The 21,291-nt window shown below is 40.5% G+C and overlaps 1 protein-coding gene and 1 long non-coding RNA gene across 3 annotated transcripts in view; one reads left to right on the top strand and one right to left on the bottom strand.

The window, feature by feature from the left end:
* Window positions 1–8,611: 8,611 nt before the first annotated feature.
* Window positions 8,612–17,933, bottom strand: odf3l2b (outer dense fiber of sperm tails 3-like 2b). The gene is made up of 5 exons (XM_043721230.1): window positions 17,723–17,933; window positions 17,417–17,487; window positions 12,157–12,267; window positions 10,738–10,851; window positions 8,612–9,128 (listed from the first exon to the last, which is right to left on the bottom strand). The coding sequence occupies exons 2-5, from the start codon at window positions 17,466–17,468 to the stop codon at window positions 8,650–8,652; spliced, it is 756 nt and encodes a 251-aa protein (XP_043577165.1). The 5' UTR covers window positions 17,469–17,487; window positions 17,723–17,933; the 3' UTR covers window positions 8,612–8,649.
* LOC122565350 overlaps window positions 10,762–21,291 on the top strand; it is a 93,920-nt gene continuing 83,390 nt past the window's right edge. The window contains exons 1-2 of one of the 2 annotated variants that reach the window (XR_006316140.1): window positions 10,762–10,864; window positions 11,877–12,001. This is a non-coding gene — a long non-coding RNA (uncharacterized LOC122565350). Of the gene's footprint in view, window positions 12,002–21,291 lie in introns of both variants that reach the window. The other variant, XR_006316139.1, reaches the window with a different exon arrangement.

Here is a 21,291-nt window from a genome sequence, read left to right as displayed (position 1 = left end):
CTCTTAAAACTCAATCCCCTGTTAATGAAAGCCAAAACACCATATGCTTTCTTAACAACCCTGTCCACTTAGGTGGCCATTTTAAGGGATCTATGTACCTGCACACCAAGATCCCTCTGTTCCTCCACACTGCCAAGAATCCTATCCTTAATCCTGTACTCAGCTTTCAAATTCGACCTTCCAAAATGCATCACCTTGCATTTATCCAGGTTGAACTCCATCTGCCACCTTTCAGCCCATCTCTGCATCCTGTCAATGTCCTGCTGCAGCCTACAACAGCCCTCTATACTGTCAATGACACCTCCAACGTTTGTATCGTCTGCAAACTTGCTGACTTATCCTTCATCCAAGTCATTAATAAAAATTACAAACAGTAGAGGCCCAAGGATAGAGCCCTATGGAACACCACTCACCACTGACTTCCAGGCAGAATCCTTCTACTACCACCTCTCTGTCTTCTGTTGGCCAGCCAATTCTGTATCCAGGCAGCTAAGTTTCCCTGTATCCCATTCCTCCTGACCTTCTGAATGAGCCTACCATGGGGAACCTTATCACATGCCTTGCTGAAGTCCATATACACCACATCCACAGGTATGCAGTAGAAAATTTACAGACTAGGTTTGTGAGAGCTTTGCATAGAACAGTAACGAGGATGCTAGAGAGCATAGGTTTAGGGTGAGAGGAGAAAGATTTAAAAGGAATATAAGGGACAACCTTTTCCACGCAAAGGGTGGTGTGTTTATGGAATGAGCTACCAGAGGAAATGGAGGCTGGTACAGTTACAATACTTAAAAGGCATCTGGAAGACTGATATGCACCAAGTGCTGGCAAATGGGATTAGATTAATTTAGGATATCTGGTCAGTATGGATGAGTTGGACTGAAGGATCTGTTTCATGCTATATATCTCTGACTGTATGCTACTGTGTTAGGAACGAGTATGGGCCATTCAGCCTGTAACCTCCTCTTGGTATCTGTCTTAAATTGTGCCTGTCACTAATGACTCCCAACCAGAGGAAATATTTCCACCTTACTGGTATCTACCTAGTCTCTGCCTATTTTAGAAAAAGTATTTTGTAGGTATTGACAAGTCCCCTTTCATTCTTCAAGACTCTAGAGGATACAGCCCCAGTTTGTCCAATATCTTTGTAAGCATTAACAGTAATGGTCGGTGTAAGTATTAACAGCTTTGTGATAGGTCTTAACTGCCAACCCAAAAATAACTCATTTGGGTCCTGTATGATGCGAAGGACTAGTAATTTTGCATTTTAAACCTGATTAAATCTTGTCACTTTTCATGGTTTAAGTGAAAATGTTTTAACTTCAAAATTGAATTACTGACTTCAGACTTCCTGTTCCATAACTAGCCTATTTTCAAGGCTACATTCCATTTCCTTTTAACATTCCTCCTATTCTTGCTCCTGCCTGCAGTCCCTCATTTATCCCTTGCCCCATCTGGTGGAGCACTGCCTCCAATGACAAGCCTTTGCCACTAGATGGAGTGTGGTCAACTAAAACTTCATAGTTTGTAAATACAGTATATTAAAATTGCACAGCCATACTTTTATTACGAATGTATTTCCAAACTTTATTTTGAAAGCTATTTAATTATGAATGAAAACATTTAGAAATGTATACCATTTAAACTTAATGTTCTAAAGTTTTTAGCCTAACTGTACAATGTTTATTTTATATAAAGGAAGGCACTAACATCATGACAAATGTTGCATATCAAGTGTTTTTTTTAAAATACTGAAGAAAAATAGTTACTATTTCATCAGAAAGCTTAATTTTGAAGTTTAGAGTTACAAAGCACGTGTATTGGTAGATTTAACATTTCTCTACTTTAACATCATACAGTACTTAAAGCTTCAAGGATGTAGCACTTGCACTATTACGCTAATACATGGTGAGTCCACTAGGGGGTATGTTCGAGTAACTTGTGGACTGTCCCAAACTGCTAAGAGCCACAATTAAAAGCATGATCATACAGTCAGAGTCACCAGTCCATGTTGAAAATAATCGTAAACTAAACTAGTCCCTTTTGCCTGCTCCTGGCCCGTATCCCTCCAAACCTTCCCTACTCGTACTTATCTGAGTGTCTTTTAAACGTTGCAATTGTGCCTGCATCCACCACTTCCTCAGGAAGTTCATTTCACATGTGAACTACCCTCTGTATTTTAAAAAAAACAACAAATGCCCCTCATGTCTTTTTCAAATCTCTCTCCTCTCGCCATAGTGTGTCTTCCATTCTAGGGAAAATACAGCTGCCGTTATGATTTTATAAACCTTTATAAGGTCACCTCTCGACTACCTGGGCTCCAATTCTTAAAACAAGTCCCAGACTTTCTTTATAACTTAACCTTCCATACCCAGCAACACTCCTGGTAAATCTCTTATGAACCCTCTCGAGCTTAACGTTCTTCCTATAACAGGGCAACCAAATCTGGACACAGTATTCCTTAAGAGGCTTCAATGTTCTGTACAACCTCAACATGACTTCCCAACTCCTGTACTCAAAGGACTGAGCAATGAAGGCAAGTGTGCCAAATGCCTTTTTAACCACCCTGTCTATATTTGATGCGAACTTCAAAGATTTATGTACTTGAACCCCTAGGTCTCTTTGTTCTACAGTACTACCATCATATAAGTCCTGCCCCTGTTTGTTGTACATCAACTTTTTTTTTAAGAAGATTTTTTTTTCCCTGGTTAACACAATTTCGGGTTTCATTTCTTTCTCTAAACTTGAAATTCAATAATGAAGAAGTGAATGGGAGTAATTAATAATTTTGATCTGTCACTTTTTTAAATACAAAGTAGGAGCTACAGCATTGGCAAGATAACATCATAGATCAATGAGAAGTTTTTAGAGTCTTAAAAGAAGGTAGAGCAGTTGAGAAGCTGTTTCACCCTCAAAGGGTCATAAACTCAACGTTAACTTTTTTTTCTCCAGAGCTGCTGCCAGTTCTGAGATGCTTCAACATTTTCAGTTTAAGTCAGAAAATCCTAACATTGAATGAATGGTTTATATTTATAGAGCACATTTCTTGATTTTGTCCTTTCAAATTTAGCAGTGATTTACTTGTACTACTTTTTAAACTTTATTTGCTGCTGTAAAAATGGTCTCTATCAGATCAAGTGGACCAGCTGTGTGTTTGCCTGCTCAGAAAGAATCCCTTATTCAATGGCAATACTGAACACACAAATTGAGTAGGTGTTAGCCACTCGAGTCTACTCCACCAATCAGTAAGACCATAGCTGATCTGATTATTTCATATTTCCTAAAGAATCTCTCTACCTCTGCCTAGTACCTGATCAAACCCAAAAGTCTCACAACACCAGCTTGTAGTCCAATTGTTTATTTAAAATCACAAGTTTTCAGGGTGTTGCTCCTTAAAGTGAACACCAGCATTACCACATCATAGGACCTGATCAAGTGAATCAATATCGGGCAGTTAAATCTTAACAGATACAACCTTGTCATTGCTTATATTGAAATCCATCCTCCACCTTGACCATTCTTATCAGTTCCTTGTAACTTCAGAAATGTTTACAAAATCACCTTTTTTATTATTGTCTTCAAATCTGGACACTTTCCTCGAACTCTACAGCCAGCGAATGTAAATGTTCCCAGGATGCTGTCAGGCACCGCTACCCAGTTTCAATTATTCTTGCATGCTTCATCTTTAACTCTTAAGTCACATTATTACTGTGAGATTCAGACACGATTAGTGAAACTCGGAACCACACTCCGCAGCAATTATCTTGGCATTCTGCCTATGCTTGTTTGATAGAAGTACCAGGAGACTTTCACCCCAAGTACTCCATACTGAGAATTTTCAGGAGCAGATATCACATTCCCTTGTGCTGTGGAGAAACAGATAGTAGTGGTCATATGAGAACCTTTAATGCATGGATATATGTCAGAAGAGTGTGCTCCATCAAAGTGAAGAACTGTCCTCACCACAGCTCATCCTGTATAGACTGGAAGAGTGCAACACTGAAAACACTCAAGAAGCTTGACATCACCAGGTCAAAGTAGCCTGATTGTCATCCCATCACTGTCTTCAACATTCACTCCCTTCACCACAACATACTGTAGTAGCCGTTTACCATCTATAAGATGCACTGCAGTAACTTGTCAAGGCTCCTCTCACAGCACTTTCCACTGGGAAAGGCTAGAATAGCAGACGCTATGGGAAACTCAAGCAGGGTTGGATTTTACCTTGTCCTCTGTCCCTGTCTTAAAGCAGCTGGTGTTGATGTCTGACCTCATATCCGCCTCCTATTTCATCTGGAGACCAAGAAGGATCCTAAGCAAGATGTCCATGACAATATCTTTGCTCCTGATGGCTCCTCGAAAGCAGAATTACACTGTGCATTCTCTTTTTATGTGAAGTGCTCATATTTTCTGAAAGAATATTTTTAAAGTATTGTGGAAGTCCTGAAATAGTCTCCCAATCTGTTTGAAAAGTTCTCTTCAAACATGACTGGTTTTTAAAAAATCAGCCTCGTTTTTCACTTACCTTCAAATAAGTGGCATTGAAATAGAAGCACAAAAAGGCCCCTGTTATTTGAGGCTTATTGGAATCACTGTATTGGTAACTTCAGCAGTTAGTTATTTATTGTTAGCCAACAATCATTGTCAGATTGCTAGCTATCACACTCTCAAAGAATGATTCCTGAAGAAGGGTATATGCCCGAAACGTCGATTCTCCTGTTCCCTGGATGCTGCCTGACCTGCTGCGCTTTTCCAGCAACACATTTTCAGCTCTGATCTCCAGCATCTGCAGACCTCACTTTCTCCCTATAAACTAAGATTGCTGATTTGGAATTTAATGAGGTGTGTGTGTCCCTATTTATGGTTTTCACGTAGCTCTTGCCCGAAACATTGATTTTCCTGCTCCTTGGATGCTGCCTGACCTGATGTGCTTTTCTAGCACCACTCTAATCTTGACTATGATCTGTCCTTCACAGGACATTATTTGTTTATGTATTGTGGCAGTCTACAACTGCTCAAGTGAACGAATCATGAAGTCTACAGCATGGAAACAGGCCCAACTTGCTCAATCTGCCCATTTTTCACAATTAAACTAGTCCCATTTGCCTATGTTTGGTCCAGATCCCTCCATACCAATCCCATCCACATATCTGTCCAAATGTTTCTAAAATGACAAAATTGTACTCACTTCCACGAATACCTCTGGCAGCCCGTTCTAGATGCTCACCACTCTCTAAAAGTCATTAAGAACAAAGGCCAGAAATACGTGCACAGCAACTGAAATAAACAGGATATTAAAATTGCCCAAAAGACAAAGCATGCTGGGAGTGCCTGACCCAGGCCAAAGAATAGATACATCAAAGGGGTTGCTGTTAAGCAAGCCATTGAGAGCAATTAGCAGCATTTCAAGGTGATAAAATCACTTAATGTGATACCTCTGATTAGTCAAGTCCTTGGAAAGTTAGCCAGGAGGGTGCTGGAACACCTCAGCATACCTACAGGCACATCAGGACACAGCAGTGACCAGAGCAGTTTGCCATCCGACTAGAAAGAATCAACCCATGAAGAGAGGAACAAATTGAACACTTGGACAGAAGTTACGAGTATCTGGGAAGTATCTTAAGTTTCTAAAAAATCAGATAGTTAGAAATAGAATTGTTAAAAATGTAAAGTTTAACTCTTAACCTTTGTTACCTTCAAATAAAGTTGCAACCTGGTTCACTGACTGCAAACTCGTGCTGTATAGTCCTTTCCTGATACATGCTAACAGGCCTGGGTAAATTAATATTCTGTACACTGGTTGAGGAGTCTGCGAGGTCTTAGAGACAGGCTGTACAAGATAACAGTACTATTTAAAACAAAGGGATTTAGAATGAATTATGAGGTTTCAAATAATATGTAATAAGCTTAATGTTGTTGCAAAACAGTGTGAAACCTGCACCGATGAGAACAGGAAGAATCAAGAAGGAACATAACTACAGAGCAAAAGGAAGATTAATGACTAAAAATAATTGACACAATTTATTAATGATAATCTGACAACCGTATGTGAGACTAGTATTCCAAAATAGTTGGTGGCTGGGGTTAATATATATCTTCTGAATTTATGCTAAATAAATAGAATTTTTTCTAATGGTTGAAAGAATAACTGCAGTAAATATCATGATGCTGAAAGCTCAGATTTGAAGAAATGTTCCATGATCAATTTTAGGCTTTTGCTTATATCATAATACTTCAATTCCTGTCTTGTTGAGTTCAAACAATTTCAACCTCAAATAGAAAACAACTGCCTACTCTTCCCATTTCTAATCTTTTATTTGACGATCCAATTGCCTGTGAGGTATACTTCATGAAATGAAACCCACTGGGACTTGGGGTTTATACTCATAGAGTCAGAGATGTACAGCATGCAAACAGACCCTTCGGTCCAACTTGTCTGTGCCAACCAGATGTCCCAAATTAATCTAGTCTATTTGCCCGCATTTAGTCCATATCCCTTTAAACCCTTCCTATTCATATACTCATCCAGATGCCTTTTAAATGTTGTAATTCTACCAGATTCCGCTACTTCCTCTGTTCCATACACACACCACACTGAAAATGTTGCCCCTTGGGATTTTTAAAAAAATTTTCCCCCCTCACCTTAAATCTATGTCCTCTAGTTTTGGACTCCCCTACCCTGTGAAAAGACTTTAGCTGTCCACTCCCTCCATACCCCTCATGATTCTGTAAACCTCTATAAGGCCATCACTCAGCCTCCAATGCTCCAGGGAAAATAGCCTCAGCCTATTCAGCCTCTCCCTATAGCTCAAACCCTCCAATCCTGGCAACATCCTTGTAAATCGTTTCTGCATCCTCTCAAGTTTCACAACATCTTTAGGGCTGCACGGTGGCTCAGTGGTTAGCACTGCTGCCTCACAGCGCCAGATACCCGGGTTTGATGAAAATGGAGAGAAGTGCCATGATCCATTCAAATCAGGAGCCTGTGACATGCAATTTTGAGTTAACAGAGTGGAATAGAGTTCCTTTTAGATTTAGATTACTTACAGTGTGGAAACAGGCCCTTCGGCCCAACAAGTCCACACCGACCCGCCGAAGCGCAACCCACCCATACCCCTACATTTATCCCTTACCTAACACTACGGGCAATTTAGCATGGCCAATTCACCTGACCTGCACATCTTTGGACTGTGGGAGGAAACCGGAGCACCCGGAGGAAACCCACGCAGACACGGGGAGAACGTGCAAACTCCACACAGTCAGTCGCCTGAGGCGGGAATTGAACCCGGGTCTCGGGCGCTGTGAGGCAGCAGTGCTAACCACTGTGCCGTTCCTGGGCCACCCACCTTGCCACTAAGCAGCCTAACAATGCTGCTTAGGTGAGGAGCCCCACCCCTCACCCCCTATTTATCTCTCCACTCTGGTGGCTCCCTGCCTCTATTCCTGATGAAGGGCTTTTGCCCGAAACGTCGATTTTACTGCTCCTTGGATGCTGCCTGAACTGCTGTGCTCTTCCAGCACCACTAATCCAGAATCTGGTTTCCAGCATCTGCAGTCATTGTTTTTACCCGGGTTTGATTCCAACCTTGGGTGACAGCCTGTGTGGAGTTTGCACATTCTTCCTGTGTCTGCGTGGGTTTCCTCCGGGTATTCCGGTTTCCTCTCACAGTCCAAAGATGTGCAGGTCAGGTGAATTGGCCATGCTAAATTGTCCATAGTGTTAGGTGTATTAATCAGAGGGAAGTGGATCTGGCTGGGTTACTTTTCAGATGGTCGGTGTGGACTTGTTGGGCTGAAGTGCTTGTTTCCACACCGTAGGGAATCTAATCTAATCTTTCCTATAGCTGGGAGACCAGAATTGAACAGTATTCCAAAAGTGGCCTAAGCAATGTCTTATACAGCGGCAACATGACATCCCAACTCCCATACTCAATGCTTTATCTAATAAAGGCAAGTGTACGAAAAGCCTTCTTCACTATCCTGTCTACCTGTGACTCCATTTTCAAGGAACTATGAACCTGCACTCCAAGGTCTCTTTGTGCAGCAACATTTACCTTACCAAAATGCAGCACCTCATATTCATCTAAATTTCTGATACACATTGGCCCATCTGATCAAAATGCCATTGTAATTTAAAATAACCTGCTTGGCTATCCACTGCACCTCCATTTTTGTGTAAAGTGACAGAGCTGTGATTTATCATGATTTTACCATGCATTTCTTTAAATCTTAAGCGGTGATCCATTTCCAGGTAGAAAAACAGTTTCACCTTCAAAAATATTGACAATTGTGACATCTACAAAAAAACTACCATCATTGACATTACATAACTGATTTTCTGATTGGAAAAATTTGCAGTCAATGCCTACTAACTGTATAGTCTGTTGTATTTTTCAAACAGTTGAGACGGTTATTGTACTGATCATTGTACTAATTAATCCATCTGTGCCTTTCTAGTCAATGTATATACTTCAGCTTACCAATATAAGTGAGAAGACCCCTGCAAAATCCATCAAACAGAGCAATAAAAATATATAATAATGTATAAGTTAGATATTGGCTTTGAAGGTTACAGAATGCCTATGTTAAGACTCACAAAATTTCAATCTGGATTTAATCTGCGTTAGATTTTAGGTAACAGGTTTAACTTCAATCTGAAATATCAATAATAAGTGGAGTGACAAACTCTGAATGTCTCAATCCCATAGAGAATGCTGGGGGTCTTGGCTTATTTACGGTCACTTTCTCAGGGCTGTGTGCTCCAGGTCCTGGCTTTTGAGTATAATAGGTGGGCAAATCATATCGACCCAGCATCGAGTAAGCTGGAAGTTTCCGCTTGTAAATATTTGGGTCAGTGCGGTTATACCTGCCAGGCCCTGGGGTTTTAGATAGATCATTTCTCTTTGTCCTCCCAGTGACCGAGAAACTAGCACTGGAAGGCTTGGTAGGAACCTTTGGTCCCAATAGAGAGGGAAGAGTATAGCGATTAGGTGCAGGAACTACATCCAACTTGCGATATTCCGTTCTGGATCCTATGGAATATGCTGGTGATCTGTGCTCATTAAGGTGGGGTGCAGCCTCTGGATTATATGTGCCTGGTCCAGGTGTTCCCAGTTTCCGCGAAACATCTGAATAGGCCAAGAGGTTAATGTTAACCAGGTACTAAGTCAGAATACTATCAAAACAAATACTACATTTTACACTGAAATTTTCTTCTTTAACTCACATTAAGAGAAGGCTCCACAGATTGTCTAACTGTGGCTTCTTGACCAAATGACCATTCTGCATACATGAACTTGACAGCAGATGGTGGGCTGGGGTTTGAACCTCACTCTAGACAGTCCTGGGCATAGAAGCTGAAGCTCTGAGCCTCAATTGTCATCTAGAATGATGTGAGGGTAGTACTTGATCTATAATTTGTTGGAGCCTAAAATTCTCCTCATGGTTACTGGCTTCAAACTATGGCCTTTCAACAGCTAAAACAACCTGATCACCCTTCTATCTCACACAATCCTTCCCTGGAGTGTCAAGTACAAGACCTGAACTGTATTACTGTCTGAGACAAGGGGTCCCTCAGGGCATTTGATCATCCAAATTGCTGGTCCGAATGAGATACAGGTAAAATTTCCATTGGAGTTTCCTGCTTGTCCATTGTAACTTCGGCTGCAGATCAGCAGAAACCCTGACACAACATTGTGGATGGCTTTTTATGCCAGTCTCCAATGCATAGGTTTAGGGTGAGAGGGGAAAGATATAAAAGAGACCTAAGGGGCAACCTTTTCACACAGATGTACGGGTATGGAATGAGCTGCCAGAGGAAGTGGTGGAGGCTGGTACAATTGCAACATTTAAGAGGCATTTGGATGGGTATATGAATAGGAAGGGTTTAGAGGGATATGGGCTGGGTTCTGGCATGTGGGATTAGATTGGGTTGGGATATCTGGTCGGCATGGACAGATTGGACCGAAGGGTCTTTTTCCATGCTGTACATCTCTATGACTTACAGTTAAGACCGAAGATCAGGAGAACTGTCATGGAAATTAGCCAAAAAATCTTTACAGCTCAGACCAGGAACAGATTAGGGATCAGATCCTGTGGTCTTCTCAGACTTTTTTGCTTATATCATAATAATTAGCCCATTAAAAACCCATTTTTAAAAAGCAGATTTTCATCCTCCTTCAGAGTGAGAAAGAGATGGCAGCACAATTGAGGTACCCTGTTCCCAGTACTCTGTTCCCACTGTCCAAATAGTCACCACGCTGCTGGTGGTCTGCGATCGGATAGGAGTTCAGAGGCAGTGTTAAAAATGGAGAGAAGTGCCATGATCCATTCAAATCAGGAACCTGTGACATGCAATTTTGAGTTAACGGAGTGGAATAGAGTTCCTGGGCCACCCACCTTGCCACTAAGTAGCCTAACAATGAAAGGAATGTCTTGAAAGACTCAAGAGCTTTTCACAAATAGACTTTAATGTGATTTTTACTGGGTGGGGCTTAAATGCATGACTAATTTCACAATTAATAACTATCAGCAATATTGCTTCAGCGGTGTGTTTTATCCAAGTTTAGAACTCAAACATATAATGAGTTTTTCTCTAACATTTTGTATTTAATTTTCTGTTTTACTTCAGTGTTCCATGGTATTAAAACAAAAGCTCTTCAAATGATAAAAATATGGTAGTAAAATCTTTAGAAACCTGAAGAGATTGATACTGTATTTATTGATAGCTTTTCTCACCAGAGGTTTTCACTCTTCCTAAAATGGAGAATGCGGGTGTTCCACTCCTACCAAATCGTGTGATCTTTGGATCAACGTAATACTGAGGTCCTGGACTGCAGTTGACTTCGTACACTGTCAAGAGAGTGTAAATACATTAAAACTTCTTTTTTGTGTCTGCTTAAATATTTTGAATTGGAACATACTTCCATATTCTTCATTTGTTATATCTTGCAGGATATGTTTGCGTTTTGATTTAATATTGATAATGACAGTGCTTTTGCTATCAAGAACTGAAATATTGGAATGATCTGCTCAAAAGTGGATTATAAATCACTGTAGCAGGCACAGTTACTTGTCACAAAAATATTGCCTATAAATTATCATGTGGAAAATTAACATACAATAACACAATGTAGCCATATAATTAATTATTGTGCCCAAAATCTCCTTTAAAATAACAGACAAAGTAATTATAGGCATACATTGTGCAGCCAGTATATATACTATAATTTGCAGAGACAAATGAATTGTTTTTCAAAGTAATACAAGTAAATTATTTGGAAGTTTCAATGGAATACAGAATCCGTTATTTATATATTGTGAAAAGAACATTTATGTGATATACTCCTAAAATGCTAAAGTAAAATATTTCAACTTCACATTTGAATAGTTCAAAGCAATGGCTCGGTAGTTATTTAGATATCCTTAGCTAGGTCAGTTCGAGTGACCAGCTCAATTGTTATCCTATCATTATCTCATACTATTGCACATACTGCCCAGACAATGGACTTAGGGGTATAGGTGAGTGTAGATGTATACTTGGACTCACACCCATGTCCATTAGGCAAAACAGCAGTCCCTGATAGTAGCAAGATGGTCCTGATTCTGTTTATCACATTCTTAAAAATTGCGAATAGTATTTCTATAAGAACCATTTTTACTATTGACATTTGGCACACAATAGAATCTCAATAATTAAGAGGAAGACTTTTTTTTACTGGAAAGATTATTGGCAGTAGATTTGAAATATTAGTTAATTTACTGAAGCAATGACCTATATATGTTTGCTGATTCTTCCATTCTTGTTTCCGAGCCTTGGGCCATGGATTGGTCCTCATTAATAGACAACTGCAATGGTTCATCATTTCCTTCTGCAGGATGGCTGACCAGAAAACTCTGCCACTCGTATGGACAGTCAACTTGTTTGTTAAAGTTATGAATGCCCCTTCCACAGCCAGCAAGTCCAGACATGGACCTGGAACCCAGAGTTTCTGGCCCATAGGTAGGGGCATTATCAGTGCACCATAGGACCATCCAAAATAACCTATAAGATTCTCTCAATACTACATTTTTTGACAGAACATGTTTCAAATTTGTCACTTTGTCACACTATAATGAAAAGACAGTTGTTTTGTTAAATGAATTCTGATTACTTACATGCACTGCTGTGTTTTTTCCCAAATGTATAAGCTGGATTTGTGTGTTTGGTATAATCATGTCCCACAAACCCAATTGCTGGGGGTAGTCCATATCTTCCTGGTCCGGGTCCTATATAAAATGAGAAAATGGGAATTTTCTCCAAAATGAAAGGTCACAAGAAATTGCTTTGAGATGTCCAGTGAAAGGTGCTCGATGAATGGCAATCTTTCACATAAAAGTGGAACCATCCTACTCTAAGAACAAATGAATTGATTCTGTAGAGCTGTACTTTATTACTTTCAGCATATTTTTGACATTTATGGAAGTTTGCCATCGCAGTGTTGACAGCAACTGAAAAAGAGTTAGCTGCTACAAACCCATCTGCCTGCTGAACTGCTTCAGATCTCCCACAAAGTCAGGATTTTCAATTGACCTGCTTGTCAGTTTTAGACTGTGGTTTGTCAGACCATTTTCCACTTGTTCATTTTTTAACCAAAGAATGAACTGTTTGACAGCATTCATATGAAGTCAGAATAATAATTTGTTAGATGTTCATAGTTACTTTAATTGTTAGCCCTGACTTGTTTCAAAGCCTAAGCTGGGCTTTGAGCCAAACTGTGCTTTGCCTGCATGTAGTACATTCCCAATACATAACTAATCTGGATTCTGCACAAACACACTACAGGAGGTCTTCGTGAATGTGACAGAAGTATTTTTCCAAAGCACCAAACATTGTAAATAAACAAGAAAACTGACAACAAGTTAATTATTCCCATAAATCTAAAACACTTTTAAAACTTTAATGTGATGAAGTCTATACACAAATTTTCTTTAAAAAGTCCTGTATAATGTAACTGATGAATTTATGTTTGAGACAAACATAAGTTGGGTGCAGCACAATGGAGAGAGGTGCTGTTGTCTCAGTCCCACAGGAATATTTCATTGCTGGATCAATTTTCCTGTCAATTTTGGGAGCAATGGTGCTCTGTGTTTTCTTGGGCATTAATATATTTCTCCATCACTACTGGTCTCTTATCGCACTCTCTTATCAAATATCTCATCCTAGTGTAATAGTGTGGCAGACACAGTCATTCATTACAGAAAGTGAACACCCTTTCAGACACTAGCAGTGAATGTTGCATTAATCACCCAAGAATGCATCTCCCAGACTCCTCAACCTACCTTACATCCCTCGCACAATTGAACCACTAACAGTGATTACCCCTTCTCTCACAATTAGAAGGGCCAATGTTTCAAACCTCCTGCAACCTCTACTTACACCCCCATGATTGAAAAACCCCTCACAGTGGCCAACTGTCACTCCAAAAATCACATTTCAACGCCCTGCAATCACTTGTGTTCCCACAAGCCATACTGCACTCGCCAGTACTTTGTGATCTATACCCCAATCAGCCTGAAATTACATATTGCTGGGCAGCCTGAAATTCAGCCATTCAGGCTGGCTTCCAGGTGGGATTCTGTTTTAAAAACTCATACACAATGTGGTGATAAACTTTGCCATGTAATATTTAATTGATAGGAAGCATTTAAGCAAAGATTTGTCTGACCAGTTCTGTTTCAATCTGTTATGAATTTCAGGTCAAATTTAATGTCGGGAAAATAAGACAGTGTTTGAGATCTGCAACTTTGATCTTTCCTAGTGCACTTTCTTCTGTAGAGACATGGAGTCATGAACATAGAAAGGTCACAGTCTGAATCTGAGAAATATTTTTACCATCATTTTATTTCAAATGGATAGAACAAAATGGGTGCTACATGTTTCCAAGTTTACTTTTTTATTTCGATCACAACAAAACATTTAGACAAATGAGTCAGGTTGAACTGTTTTACAGAATTATTTTGGACATGATGTAACTTTGAATCAGGAAGTAAAAATTGAAACTCAGAAATTAGGAGCAGGGGTAGGCCATTTAGCGTTTCAAGCCTGCTTTGCCATTCGTTATGATCATGGCTAATCATCCAACTCAATAGATTTCCTGCTTTGATCCTTTTAGCCCCCAGTGCTACATCCAATTCCTTCTTGAAATCTTACAATAGTTTGCCTCAACTACTCTCTGTGACAGTCAATTCCACAGCTTTACCATTCTAAGGGTGAAGAAATTTTACTCATCACAGTTGTAAATGGTTTACCCTGTATCTTAAAGAGTGACCCTTAGTTCTAAACCCCCCCCACCATCAAGAACAACTTTCCTGCTATTATACTTTCGAGAGGTTAGTGCAACACAAGAATATTGTGTGATCCTAGAGAATTGCTGTTGATTGGTGTTTTGTTGTAAACAAAAATAAAATCGATATGCACACATCATTTTTTAAAAAATTAAATCCTAGCCAATATTGCCCTTGATGTTGTGCCGGCCTTTTATCGTACTCTAAGATCAGACTAATTTACACACCCTTCATTGTACTATCTTCCATGTGGCTACCCAAGAATCGCTTAAATGTCCCTAATGTATCTGACTCCACTACCACTGCTGGCAGTGCATACCATGCACTCACCACTCTCTGCGTAAAGAACCTACCTCTGATATCTGCCCTGCACCCTCTCTAAAGCTTCCACATCTTTCCTATAATGAGGCGACCAGAGCTGAACACAGTATTCTAACTGTGGTCTAACCAGGGTTCTATAGAGCTGCAGCATAACCTCGTAGCTCTTAAACTCAATCTCCCTGCTAATGAAAGCTAAAACACCAAATGCCTTCTTGACAACCCTCTCAACTTTGGGTGGCAACTTTGAGGGATCTATGGACATGGACCCCAAGATCCCTCTGTTCCTCCACACTGCCAAGAATCCTGCCTTTAACCCTGTATTCTGCATTCAAATTCAATCTTCCAAAGTGAATCACTTTACACTTTTCCAGGTTGAACTCCATCTGCCAGTTATCAGCCCAGTTCTGCATCCTGTCAATGTCCCGTTGCAAGCTACAACGGCCCTCCGCACTATCCACAACTCCACCAGCCTTCATGTTGTCAGCAAATTTATTAACCCACCCTTCATGTCCTCATCGAAGTCATTTATAAAAATCACAAACAGCAGAGGTCCCAGAAGAGATCCCTGCGGAACACCACTGGTCATCTACTCTAAGATCAGACTAATCTACATACATTGTACTACCTTCCACGTGCCTATCCAAGAGTTATATTTTGTCTTCAGCTAACTAACCCATATATGTAATATCTTTCTCTGAAATTAGGTTTTGCAGTGCATCCAACAAATAATTTGCATATTGTCTTATCTCTTAGGGTGCCTACAAGCATTTTATAGCCAAGGGATGATCATTTTTATTTATGTAAGAGACTAATTTGTGCTCTTCAAGACCTGAAAAGCAACAAATTAATGGTCAGCTGTTTTGTTGATTAGATTCCCTACAGTATGGAAACAGGCCCTTCGACCCAACAAGTCCATACCGACCTTCTGAAGCGTAACCCACCCAGACCCATTCCCCATATATGCACCTAACACTATGGGCAATTTAGCATGGCCAATTCACCTAACCTGCACATCTTTGGACTGTGGGAGGAAACCCACGCAGACACAGAATGTGCAAATTTCACACAGTCGCCCAAAGCTGGAATCGAACCCGGATCCCTGGCACTGTGAGGCAGCAATGCTAACCACTGTGCTACCCTGACACATTTTGGCTGACACATTTACTCTTCCTTGACATCCACCTGAGCAAGCAGACAGGGACTTATGTCAAATCCACTGTAAGGCATTTGCAACAATGCAGCATTCCTTCAAAAGTCCTCAAGTCCTGGGGTGGAATCTTAATGTTGCAATCCTCTGACTCTAAGCTGAATGTTTCCAAACTAATTTGGCACGCTTGACTCAGTAACGTATTTTCCAATACTTTTATGTTTATGAAGCAGTTCCAGAGTGCTGTGTCCTCCATGTCTTTGCCACTACAGCTACAAGGAAGAGATCAAGAGGCTCAGAGTTTCTATACTATAGAGAAATCTGCTGTTATGAAAAGTTTTATACCCTTTTTAATATAAAATGGAAGAATACTTTGACTAGATGCGACACCCTTAAATTTTCCTTCCCAATTGAGGCTTTGGTATATACATCATATAACAGATGTTCATTCACAATTTACAAGCAAGTTGAACAGGATATATCGATAATTACACACAGATTGCAATGGCACCATAACTGAAAGAAAAGAAGGCCTTCGCTTAAAGTTCCAAAATCAATGAAGTGTAATTATCTCAATATTCTTATCTAGCATTGAATATATTGATCCAATGGATTTATAATTCAAACTGTATTCGAACATTCCTGAGCTCCAACTTTCAGTTTCTTCCTGCCATATACTTTGCAAATTGTTGCAGCACTGATATTTTATTCTGCATAAAATGTATCAGTATTGGAGGAGCAATCTTAAAACAGAATATGAAGCTTTGCTTTGAGAGCGAAAGCCCAAGATAGAACGGGCACTGTAGTTACTGGCTGCATTGTAGCTCAGAACTGAATAATATTTACTTCAATATTGTCTGCAGTTTTTGGATGACTCATACAACACAGTCGGAGGATACCTTAGCATGGACTTTGCTGGTTGTTGGTGAATCTATCCAATTAGTGACAGTCTTCTGTTATTTGCACATGGCCCTTCATCTTTTTTCCTCTTCAAGTATATATCCAATTCCCTTTTGAAAATTATTGAACCTGTTGATCCACCAAGTTTGCATGCCATAAACTCTGGGTCATAACAGCTGACTATAAACAAATTCTATTCACCTGGGGACAGGAGAATCGACGTTTCGGGCATAAGCCCTTCTTCAGGAATGAGGAAACATTCCTCATTCCTGAAGAAGGGCTTATGCCTGAAACATCGATTCTCCTGTTCCCTGGATGCTGCCTGACCTGCTGCGCTTTTCCAGCAACACATTTTCAGTTCTGATCTACAGACCTCACTTTCTCCTCAAATTCTCTTCACCTCCCATTTGGTTCTTTCATCATTTATCTTAAATATGCGTCCTCAGGCTATCAACATTCTTACTAATGGAAGCAACTCATATAGATGAATAAAACAGCTTTACGAAATTAAACATGTAATAAGTATAAACTTTAATTCCATTCTATAACCTTTAACACTCAAATATGTTTTACAGCGGTAACTGTAACTTAAATATTACTTTTGAATAACCAGCTTTGGACTTATTCAGCGCATCTTTATGTAAATTGTGTCTGAATTGAGAAAAGTTGTCCATATAGTGTTTTAATTACAAGGAAATTATTAATGCTAGAGCAAAAGGTTACCTTTCTCGCGAGCTGCAATGGTGGGATATGCTTTCTCCGTGTTATTCTCCATCTTCTGGGAATATATCAACCTGTTGAGCAGGGTTGAGCAGTTCAAATGATTACAGATACTGAAATGTTATCCTTGCAATACAACTGCCCTGATGAAGCAATGATACAATGTTTGCTGCTTTTAACAACCACTAAGTTTCCATGGAAGCAATTGCACTTAGCTCATCCAGGCATACAGTTACTTATGCATTCGAGTGGGACATGCGCTTCTAGACTAGGCTGTACTCTCTGTCCTATTGAAAGCAGGGTGCATACCTGACAGATGTATAATGCAGCGTCACAACTATGTTACTGGTCCATTAACCAGGGAACATGAGATCGTCTCCCACTACAGCAGTGTTCAAATTTGAATCTGGTCTTAACAGCCTGAAAATAAAAGACTGATATCATCACTTTTATCACCAATTGCTCTAGTTTGAGACTGCCTTCACTTTCTTAGAATGACAGATCCTTGGGGTACATTTTTGAAAGTTTTGTCATATCAGAATTATACGATTTATTACAAAATTAACTGGTGTACAGCAATGAATCTATTAAACAAATGATTCTGTATTGATTTTTAAAATACATTTTTAGTGATTTCAAATCAGGGTTACTCACAGATTGAGTCACAGATATTTATTTTTTTCTTTTTATTGAAAAAGATTTTTATTCTTTACAAAATTATAAAATTACAAAAAGTATAACAACCTGAGAGTATAACAACAATTACAATAAACTACTACTCTATACTACAAAACAAATAATAACATAAAGAAAAGCTACTCATACTACAATGCAATAAATAACTGGACATAAGTTAAATTAAACTAAATTACACCACTCAGTGCAACCCCACCGAAGCTCCCCATCACCGGAGCATCAGTTAACATACCCCTATTTATTCAGGATTCTTCCTCTCAGGGCACCCCGCCCATCAGACCCAAGCCTTGAGGCTAAACAAAAACCTTAGTTAGTATCGCCGACAAATCTGCTTCTAGATTGTTCCAAAAGGGCTGCCACATCTTGTAGAAAAGTTCTGTTTTCTGGTGCTTGTAAGGAAGAACAAGGGGATGTGGAGGATTTGAGCTACAGGGAGAGGCTGAACAGGCTGGGGCTGTTTTCCCTGGAGCATCGGAGGTGAGGAGTGACCTTATAGAGGTTTACAAAATTATGAGGGGCATGGATAGGGTAAATAGGCAAAGTCTTTTCCCTGGGGTCGGGGAGTCCAGAACTAGAGGGCATAGGTTTAGGGTGAGAGGAGAAAGATATAAAAGAGACCTAAGGGGCAACCTTTTCATGCAGAAGGTGGTATGTGTATGGAATGAGCTGCCAGAGGAAGTGGTGGAGAGTGGTACAATTGCAACATTTAAGAGGCATTTGGATGGGTATATGAATAGGAAGGGTTTGGAGGGATATGGGCCAGGTGCTGGCAGGTGGGACTAGATTGGGTTGGCATGGACGAGTTGGACAGAAGGGTCTGTTTCCATGCTGTACATCTCTATGACTCTATCCCAACAGGTCCAGAGGGCCCAACTCATCAAAATGTTCTTCCTCTCACAAATGCTCATCGAAGGAAGGCAAATCTGGCAGGCCCAGGAGAAGATACACCAGATCTGCCTTGACCTCAGTCCCCAGGATCCCTGCCATGACACTCACTATAGCGCCCCAATACTTGTAAAGCTTGTGACATGACCACAAACAATGGGTAAAGAGTACCTACACCTATTTTGCATTTGGAGCACAACAGAGACACTCATTTTTTTGTATTTTGCAAGCTACTCGGGGCCAGATGAACCCTGTGAATGACCTTCAGCTGCATAGCATACATCCTGTTGCAGATCAAGATCTTTCTCACATTCTCGCAACTGTCCTCCCATAGCTCTGGCAAAATCTCCACTCCCAACTCATGCTCCCAGACCCCATGCAGCCGCTCAATATCTATTGAGGTGCCACCTCCCAATAATGGTAAAGGGTGCTAACCGAGAGAGTATCTGTAATCTAAAGTACTCTCCTCTCTACTTCAGACCGAAAAGAATCAATCAGAAGTGTAGTCTTTTTCTGGATAAAGTTCCTGACCTGAAAGTAATGAAAAAGGTCCCTGCTGGGCAATTCATACTTGCAATTCAGCTGATCAGAAGACATCATGACCTCCCTCTCAGATAAATCTCCCAGATGACAGACTCCTCTGGATACCCATAACTTAAAACCAGAGTCCATCACCCCTGGTTGAAATCCTGGCATTCCTACCATAGGAGTGAGAATGGAGGTTTTAGTTAAACTGCCTTTGCTTTGTCACATCGCCGTTCACACTTCAACCATATTGACGACAATTGGGTCCCGACAATACTGCATGACTGTCCTCATCTTATCCATAAATAACAGATTAATAAGAGGGCACTTTGCCTGGGAGGCCTTGATGTCCAGCCATATCGACTTCAGGTCCTCACATCCAATCATTCACAAAGAATAGCAGGGACCGTATTTGATACCTCTTAATTTCTGGAAAGTCTACCCCATCTCCCCCTTTCCCTGGGGAAGCTGCAATTTGGCAAGCATAATGAGAGGCTAACTGTGACACCAAATAATAGAACCAAGCCAACTGTTGAATTTCCGTAACGTTTGCCTAAACAACATTTGCCTAAGCAACATCAGAGGGAGCATTTGCATGGGGTATATTAAGCGAGGAAGATCATTCATTTTAATAAGAGCTATTCAGCCTAACCAGGATATTGGAAGAAGCTCCCAACGCTGAAGATCCTGCCTTATCTTATTGAGCAAGTGCACAAAGTTAGCCTTATATAACTGATCAAAGGCGGGAGTAATAAAAGTGTCTAGGTACAGAAAAATCTCCCTGTGACCACCTAAAAGGGAATCGCATTTCACCTTCAAGATAAAATATTCCCCAAGACCCCCCGACGGGCATGGCCTCTGACTTCATAAAATTAACCTTATATCCTGAGAAAGAACCAAGTAAGTTGATACATTGTATTAAATGAGGCACAGACACAATTGGGTTTGATAGGAAAAGGAGAACATCATCTGTGCCCCAGTCCCACTTCCGGGGCAACTATGTTGGGGCCCGTCCGGATAGCCTCAGTCAATAGCTCAATCACCAGCGTGAACAACAGTGGTGAGAGGGGACAACCTTGCCGGCTGCCCCTACCAAAACTAAAATTATAAGATGTTATGTCATTAGTAAGGACTGCTGCCTTAGGATCACTATGTAACACTTACAACCATCTGGTAAAGACCCCACTGAGAGCAAACCACTCCACAACATAAAAAAGATACACCCACTCCACCCAGTCAAACGCCTTCTCCCCATCAAGGGAGACCACCAAGCCCAGAATTGACCTCTGCTGGAACATCTTGGGCCATGTTCAATAATTTTCTAATATTATTAGAGGGCCTATAGGCCTTAATAAAACCTGCCTGATCCTCCTTTACAATAAAGGGCAACACCTTCTCCAATCTCAACATGAGTGTCTTAGATAAAATTTTAAAACCGAGTTTAACAGTGAAATGGACCTTTACGAAGCACAGTCCTCCGGGCCTTCCCTTCTTGAGGATGAGAGAAATATTAGCTTCTGTCAGAGAGGGCGGGAGGCAGTCCTGACTGTATGAATAATTGTAGCTGTCCAGCATTGGCCTGGCCAATGTATTCATAAATTCCTGATAAAACTCACTTGGAAGGCCATCTGGGCTGGGTGCCTTAGCACTTTGGAGCTGTCTTACTGCTTCTTGTTTCTCTTGCACTGTCAAGGGAACGTTCAAAAGGGACGCCTGCTCCAGAGTCACACCTGGAAGGTCCAGGTTCTTAAAGAAGGATTCCATCTTCACCA

This window comes from Chiloscyllium plagiosum, chromosome 31 (assembly GCF_004010195.1).
Source record: "Chiloscyllium plagiosum isolate BGI_BamShark_2017 chromosome 31, ASM401019v2, whole genome shotgun sequence".
Taxonomy (NCBI): Eukaryota; Metazoa; Chordata; class Chondrichthyes; order Orectolobiformes; family Hemiscylliidae; genus Chiloscyllium; species Chiloscyllium plagiosum.
The sequence above is the reverse complement of the archived record's forward strand: the minus strand, read 5'-3'. Positions and strand labels throughout refer to the sequence as shown.

Excerpts from the sequence above, each read along its gene's own strand:
- odf3l2b (XM_043721230.1), bottom strand. The coding sequence starts at position 17,468 with ATGGAGAATAACACGGAGAAAGCATATCCCACCATTGCAGCTCGCGAG. Across the intron at positions 12,268-17,416 it reads CATTGCAGCTCGCGAGAAAG|GACCCGGACCAGGAAGATAT; the intron begins GTAACCTTTTGC and ends CATTTTATATAG. Across the intron at positions 10,852-12,156 it reads GAAAAAACACAGCAGTGCAT|TGTACGAAGTCAACTGCAGT; the intron begins GTAAGTAATCAG and ends CTCTCTTGACAG.